Source organism: Priapulus caudatus, unplaced genomic scaffold (genome assembly GCF_000485595.1).
Source record: "Priapulus caudatus unplaced genomic scaffold, Priapulus_caudatus-5.0.1 Scaffold837, whole genome shotgun sequence".
Taxonomy (NCBI): domain Eukaryota; kingdom Metazoa; phylum Priapulida; class Priapulimorpha; order Priapulimorphida; family Priapulidae; genus Priapulus; species Priapulus caudatus.
The window spans coordinates 99852-107567 of record NW_014577898.1 but is presented as its reverse complement, the minus strand read 5'-3'; the positions used below and the strand labels follow the sequence as shown (position 1 = coordinate 107567).

The window sequence follows — 7716 nt, the reverse complement described above, 5'->3', positions numbered from 1 at the left end:
GAGCAGAGACAGAGGACGCCAAAGATAAATTGCGAACTGTAATGGCTATTAAAAAAAAATCCAGGGAATTCTAGAATATAATTGGTGGAAAGCTTTTAATCTCGTGCCGTCAAAACTGGTCGTGAAAGTGTGACATTATCAGGAATGTTTTGTTTTTTTTGTGTTTTTAGCTCATCTGACATAGTCAGATGCAGCTTGTAGAATCGCATGAGCGTGCGTCCGTCCGTGCATCCGTCAACAGTTGGGCACAAATCTAAACGGCTCAACGTACGGTCACGATATTCGGGGACGTGGGGGGTAATCCGAAAACGAGTTGGGATGTCGAAGCTGGGGGTCAAAGGTCAAAGGTCAAGAGGTGTAAAAGAAGGGAACATTCCCTCCTTAACACTTACGTGCGTGTGCGCTTTTCTTTGTCTCTTTGTGCAAGATGGACACACTGTGTGTGAGCATATATTAAAGTTTATTCAGTTTACCACACAAGTTGGATTCTTTTTTTATTCATATACATCAAACCTATAATTCAACATTACAGTGGTATTCAAAATGCATGGCAGGCATTGTCCTGTACATATACGAGAGATCGTAACGAGTAATGTTCAATGCGTTGTACTTGTGTCCATGAGATTGGGGTAATCATTTTATCACGTTTGTTTGCCTTTACTGTGTACAGAAGTAGATGCTGGCGTCGGTAAGTTTTGCTGGCATGCATCACCCCCCGTAGAACCGTTGTCATTATAGACGCGTTTGCCCGCTGATTTAGAATTCGTTGTTGCTTAATTTACAGGAGTTGATCTACCGGTCGGTTTGGACCGCCAACCTGTTACTGTGCATGTCACCATTCCCATTCTGTTAATTGCATGGTTGAAGTTATTCAGCTGCTGCCGTTACTCAATTCATCCTTGAGTTTTGTTAGCTGCATGGTACCGCTGATACTGATACCTTCATTATCACGAAAGACGTGCAGAATTTTCTAGCCATGGAAATGTTTTCCTTACTGTCTTCTGATTTCTGTTTTCGTTCCTGTTTATTGCATGAACATGCATTTGTTCACTTCAAACTGTATATATATTTATAGCAGTCAGTGTGATTATTAATACATTTTATACATGCGTGTTTAAAGAGTTAACCAAGGCAGCTACTAGCGACTCTTGCGCACTCTTGCTCCCTCGGCGATGCGGTGTGGCTCGCTAGTTACTAGTAGCTGCCTTTTGTTTCAAGTTAGGCGGTTTATACATTCGGTTTGCTGGCAACAGAATGGATAATTGTGTCGTACGTTTTAGTCTGTATCTCCGGATTGCGGGTGTATACGAGGAAACGATTTCACACGATGCTAGGCGAATGTACTGTGTACGATTTGAGCTCAAGCTGGTTGAGTTACGCGTAGTAAATCGTAGGTATTCTAAGGCTAGTAAATGATGAATTTCCGTTGTTTATTGAAGTCACACTCCTTCCCTATTATCTACTTCTGATGTTAAAGGGATAGTAGACTCTAGGATTTTACTGCATACAACTGTACTTACTGTATAACAAATCGTCTATACCCACACGTATCTGCTACCAGATACCTAATTTGATTGTTATCATTAATTACACATCAACGCTACGAAATTTGAACGACACCATGACACCCGCGACCGTGCTGCCAACCCGAAAAAGTTGCGTATTTGACCATTTATTTTGCACGTTACAGACCGAGGGCTAATCACAAAAATGCAATTATATTTATACCTAAATGCTATTTAACCGAACGATATTCATTTTAGGGCAAATTTATCCATATTATAACTGAAACTATATGTCGTTTATAAGATATTACAATCCTTTTGCTTTTAAATTAATAAATAAGAAACCCCCTCGGTCTGTAGCCCTTGGCTGAAAGTGGTTTTGCGCAACTTATTAGATCGTGCGCTTTGAGTGGCGCCACCGTCGTTGCAATTAAACTGTAGTCGTTAGTTTTAAAACATTTTTTAATAATACTAATGGTGATTGAACCATGAAACTTTTTATGCAGCGTAATTTTAACCAAAATTAACTGAAAATAACCCTAGAACCTAGAGTAAACGATCCATTTAAGTGAATGGCATTTTTGTAAACAAACCAGTAAGGGCTGCTTAGAATGGCGTGTATTGCTGCATCGTGCTATCACTCGTGACATCCAGTCACCATTGTGATGTGCAAAAGGAAAAACGTATTAGCTTCAGTATTCTTGCGACAGGGTCTGTAGTGGGGAGATGAAACTAGCTGTACATTGCAGCCGACTCCTGGGTTCGTTGGAGGTTTTCCATCATTGTCGTGTTTAATCGCGTGTGTATCCATCGTTTCTTTCATAACTTTTAGCAATTGTTTTTCCTTTTTGGTTTTTGCAGTAAGACCAAGTGGTTGGATACTTGTGCGTATACGATTCAGCGGCAGTACCAGCGGCCTCGTCCTAGTACTGCGCTACGCCACCAGGAGGCTCTTACATGTTTATGTAAATTCAACATCCCGTAATATAAAGGAAAAAAACATGTATTCCATTTGTGTGTTTGTTTTTATGCAATAGTCTAGTAGTACGTAATAATGCAGGATCAGTAGCGCTGCCCTCAATTTATACAGTGGATCTATTCAGCATATTATATACAAAACATTCCTTTACTCTTACACCTGATTGTCATTGTGATATACAACCTAGGACTATACTGCTTGCTATATTATAATATTACCCTGATGGCAAGTATGTAGCTGTCACCTCAACTACACAAATACTGGAAACACGAAATCGGCACTTATTATATAGTCTATATGAATTTAAGTACCCAACGAAACGTACCGGTTGAATAAAATTACCACATCGTGACTGACACATGGTTGGTTACATTGCAGGTAGTGCACAAATAAATATTAGCACAATTATAAGTAACACGTGCAAACGTTAGAGAAACATACAAGAATATATCAACTGGCAAAATCTTGAAATAATTTACAATTAATTACACCACGCATCGTCAAACAAGAGCACTCTGTTCATTAACGGCAAGCCTTGATAAGAAATCACATCCATTATAACTGTTTTTCCCTATTTTCATGATTATGGCAATTCACTGATTTTTAACCAAAATGATCTCAATAGCTAAAACAGCAATAGAAGCAAGGCACTGAAAATTTATTACAAAATGCATCAGCTGATGTAAAGTTTTGATCCAAGAACCTTGCACGCAGAATGATAAATCTATCCTAGAGTCGGTCGGTGGGACTGAATTTTTACATGAGTGCGCAAAAGGAACAACCCAAAACGCAAGGCTGTCACCTCATAATGCAAAGGCAGCATCGGCAGCTGTTGAAGTTGACGTATCCACCACGTACCAGTCTGACAGCCCGCGAGGCATGCCCCCTGGTGGCTGCCGCAGAGCTTGCCGAGGCATGCCCCCTGGTGGCTGCTGCAGAGCTTGCCGAGGCACGCCCACTGGTGGCTGCCGCAGAGCTTGCCGAGGCACGCCCCCTGGTGGCTGCTGCAGAGCTTGCCGAGGCACGCCCCCTGGTGGCTGCCACGAGCGGGCCGAGCCACGTACGAGTGTTGTGGTACACCGTGAGGCACGCCCCCTGGTGGCTGCCGCGGAGGGCGAGCCAGCGTCGACCTCACCATGCTGAGTGCCGTGTAGCTGCCCCCGAGAAATCGCAAACCGGTTAACACACCCGGCAGCGAATGGTGCATAGCTGACGCCCTTGCGCCGCCCTGCAGTGTGAGGGCAGTGCTGCGTGGTGCTGGTCGGTCGTGTCACAAGTCGTGGTTGCGAATGAAGCGGTTTCCCTCAGAGTGCCGGCCGTAGTAGACGTACTTGCTCTGTCCAAAGATGGCTGCAAACGGACGGCAATGTGAACAATCGTACGCCCGATGCTTGGGGTGCGCGCGCAGTAAGGTATTTTTTCGACCAAGCTCTGGCCTGACAGGCAGCGACAGTTCACAATGACAGCTTGCATTACAACTAGCACAATATGATGATAAAAGTGATTGCAAAACAGCAAAAGCATGATTAGTTTTGCATCTGCGTTTCGCCCGACAACACCTGCATAGTGCACATGCATTTGTCTATGACATATAATGAATGTAGAGTTGCTACCATAGTGGTCGTTGTTGCGTGTTTGCGATGGCAAAGGCGTTAGTTTCGAAGCGCTTTCGGGACTGCTGCCACTATCTGCGTCGACCTCCTGGAATGATAGAATACACAGCAAGTTTTCGTCAGCTCGATTGGCATGAACGGTGGGTGACCAAGTGCAAGTGATTTCTGACGCAGTAACTTTCAGATCCACACGTTTGAATGTTTGAAAATCCACAAGAACGTAAATTTGGATGGTGCACTGCCTAATGAGTAATGTAATGAGACCATAATGGTGTGGAAACGCACAATAAGTACTGCAAACAAATATATGCTTGTTATCACAATTACGGTTGTTAAAACTTGTCAGTAGGTCATTATATTTGTTTTTATCTCAAAATGTAAATACTTTTAATATAAGTACCTCGTTAGGCCAGTATCTTATCACCTTCGTGTACACGCCACGCTTCAAAGCCTCCTCCAGTTCCCCTTTAGACACTGGCTTGAAGTCGAGAAATTTCAGCTTTGGAAGTTTGTATATGACAAAGTACCTGAAGCATGAATAGAATAGACAGCTGGGTCACCCCACACAGTACTTCACGAAATCTGTAGACAGCGATTGTTTTGGCTGCAGTCTATGGCAGAGACTTGTGAGATAACTGACCAATCCATCTGAGCGGGATGACCGTGAAAAACGCAAATCGATCATCACTGTTATCGAAATGACTCATGACTGATAATGGTCAATTTTACTACTACATGTTTATGAACTAGACTCAAGCTGAACCAAACATATAATAAAACTTGACAAATTTTTCAGCTAAAGCCAAAATTGATGACAACTGCTTTTGTTAACAAATGCTTGAATATTTTCATGCAGAATTGATGGGATAATATTAAAATTTATCCAGTCTGCGAATGACACGATTATACTATGTGTAAGTAAATGGGTTATACCACAACTTCAAGAGGCTGGCATTAAAGGTCAAATAGAATCGATCTTCAAAAAATCATGATCAGAAATTAATTATGAAAGCAAAATAATCACGTGGACGGAATAGATCATCACGCACGCCACTACCACAACACCACCCTTTAGGTATTGCCGTTGGGTCGGTCATGCGCTACCAGTTTACCTGCCATTCATGCATGCATGCTAAACTGTTGCCTTTGAAGTGCTTCATTGCTAAGCATCAGCTTTTAGAACGACCTATCATAACAATGATTGGCTAGAGCTGACTGTCAATCACTCCAGGTGGACAGGTAACTTCTAAAATGAGCACAAATACTACACTGGAGGCCATAATAAAAATATTGTTTGTTTGCCCTCACCCGACCGACCCGCCAAAAAGGGGCCAACTCCAAAAATTTTTATTGATCTTTCCCATTTTTTTTTTTTACAAATTGTACCACTACATTATATAAATCTGTAAGCAATACATTATATGTACCAAGCAAAACAAAGATTCAACATAAAAGGTATCTCCTCACAAGCACGTCCGAGCATGTAGACACCATGCTGAATTTGTAAAAATGCCCTTTTCAGCCTGGGTCGGGTGAGGGCAAACTTTTTTGAAATTGTGGCCTGAATGACTAAATTTGAACAAAAGTGCAATGTTTCTGTTAATACTACCTGTATCTTTGGTAGTCTTCCTCATCTGCATCGACCGATGACAACTGATTAGGGCAAGCTGCATTCCCAAGCAAACTCAAGTAGGACAGTGACGGAAGTCTATGAGCTACTTTATCCAGGAAACTCTCCAAGTCTGATATGTGTACAACTGAATCAAGGCATATGACGTACATCACACACCATGCTTCGCTGAATCAGCCGGTTTGCTTACCTACCAACCCATGCTGGAAATTCTGGGTCCACTTATTGCAAGAAAATTTATATCCGGGCATCAGGCGTGTTGCCACCGGCTTTAGAGAGGAACCCCCAGATTTCTGATGTCCCCAAAACAGCAGGTGTAAGCCTAAACTATGAAAGGATATCTGATTTTTGTTGAGCGTCAACGTGGTGAGCCGTGGTAAAGGAGGGACATTCAAGGAATCTCCTATGCAGTTGCTGTCTAGTATCAATTCTTGCAGACTAGGAAATTGGGTGTTCAACTTGCCTACATCACTGAAATAAACAGTTGGAAAATTAATTGACTTTTTATTTATGTAAATGGAGATAGTGACATTTTTTGTACAGTATATAAATACACACACATGCATGTGTGTATATATATATATATATTCAAAGCCCAAAGTCTACCTGATGAGATTGTGTCCAAGGTCAAGCTGGAGGACTCTATGTCCATACAGTTCTGCTAGCTCTTGTGGGATTTCTTCACAGTTCTGTCCTATGTAGCTTAGCTGTGAAGTAGATAAACTACATTAGTGGGTTGTATGTATACAGGCAATAAGAANCAATTCTCTACTTAATTCTTCCTGTATAGCCTGTACCTCTGTCCCTGTAACTACTAAGGCCGAATCGTCAGCATATAATAAAAGCTTGACGTTAACTGCCTTTGCCATGTCATTAATATAAATCAGAAATAACAGAGGACCCAAAATCGAGCCTTGTGGTACTCCACGTGCAATAGGGTCCTTATTAGAGAAGGTACCTCCTACATCAGTTATTTGGCTTCTACCAGAGAGATAAGCACCGAACCATTTAACAGTCATAATATCCATTCCGATAGTTTTTAGCTTGGCTAGTAGAATTTTATGGTCAACGGTATCAAACGCTTTTTGAAGATATAATAAAACCATACCAGTTAGATTTCCTTTGTTCGACTCATTACGAATAATATCAGTTAGATGGATTAAACTTGTGTCAGTTGAGAATTTTGATCTAAAGCCAGATTGGAACTCGTACAGTAACGAATTTTCTATTAAATATTTCTCTATTTATTTATAGGCTATTCGCTCCAAAACTTTGGACATGACACTTAAAATTGACACAGGCCTATAGTTTCCGTGTTCTGTTTTGCTCTTCTTTTTATGTATCGGAATGACCCTTGCTGCTTTCATGTCATCAGGGATTTTTCCTTGGATGAATGACATGTTGATTACATGTGTAAGAGCTGAGCAAATAACGTTTGATCCATCTTTTATAAATTTTGCAGGAATATTATCTAATCCAATAGCCTTACCCGTATGAAGAGGTACTTCAGCACCCGAAGTACCTCTTCCTCTCCCACCGTTGTAAAAGTAAATGAATTTTCTACTACGCCTTTGTCCCTATGATAATTTTGAGGACTAATCTCATCATGTACGTCCCTTCCTTTTGTGGTAGATCTTTCACCAAGTTTGAGGCCACACTTGTGAAATACTTATTAAAATTATTTGCAACAATTGCTTTGTCAAAACATATATTTTCTCCAATTTTTAGCCCCACCCCGCCCAAGTTACTGGTTCCCTTATTTTTCATCCCCATACTCTTTAAAGTCTGCCATAATTTTTTAGGGTCATTTTTGTGGTCCTCAACTTTTTCCGTATAGTAATTAGCCTTTGCTTTCTTAATTTTATTTTGAACTTTGTTTCTAAGCAATTTAAAATCCTTGTATGTAATTTCATCTTTACTCCTCGTATAAAGCAGTAATTTTAATTTTAATTTTAATAATCTCTTTCCAGAATAAGCTCCCTAATCTCG

The 7716-nt window shown here is 41.0% G+C and overlaps 2 protein-coding genes across 2 annotated transcripts in view; one reads left to right on the top strand and one right to left on the bottom strand.

Annotated features, from left to right (window-relative positions):
- LOC106813872 (40S ribosomal protein S24-like) overlaps positions 1–2511 on the top strand; it is a 16954-nt gene extending 14443 nt beyond the window's left edge. Inside the window, exon 4 of the mRNA XM_014818117.1 lies at positions 2367–2511. Within this exon, the coding sequence (XP_014673603.1) occupies positions 2367–2369 (3 nt within the window). The 3' untranslated portion in view covers positions 2370–2511. The remainder of the gene's footprint in view (positions 1–2366) is intronic.
- A 104-nt stretch (positions 2512–2615) lies between these two features.
- LOC106813873 (leucine-rich repeat-containing protein C10orf11 homolog) lies at positions 2616–6434 on the bottom strand (the record flags this gene model as incomplete). The annotated part of the gene is given in 6 exon segments (XM_014818119.1): positions 2616–3834; positions 4098–4185; positions 4498–4624; positions 5707–5846; positions 6069–6198; positions 6334–6434. Coding segments are annotated over 6 exon segments (666 nt in total), but the record flags the coding sequence as incomplete, so codon positions are not given.
- Positions 6435–7716: the final 1282 nt, after the last annotated feature.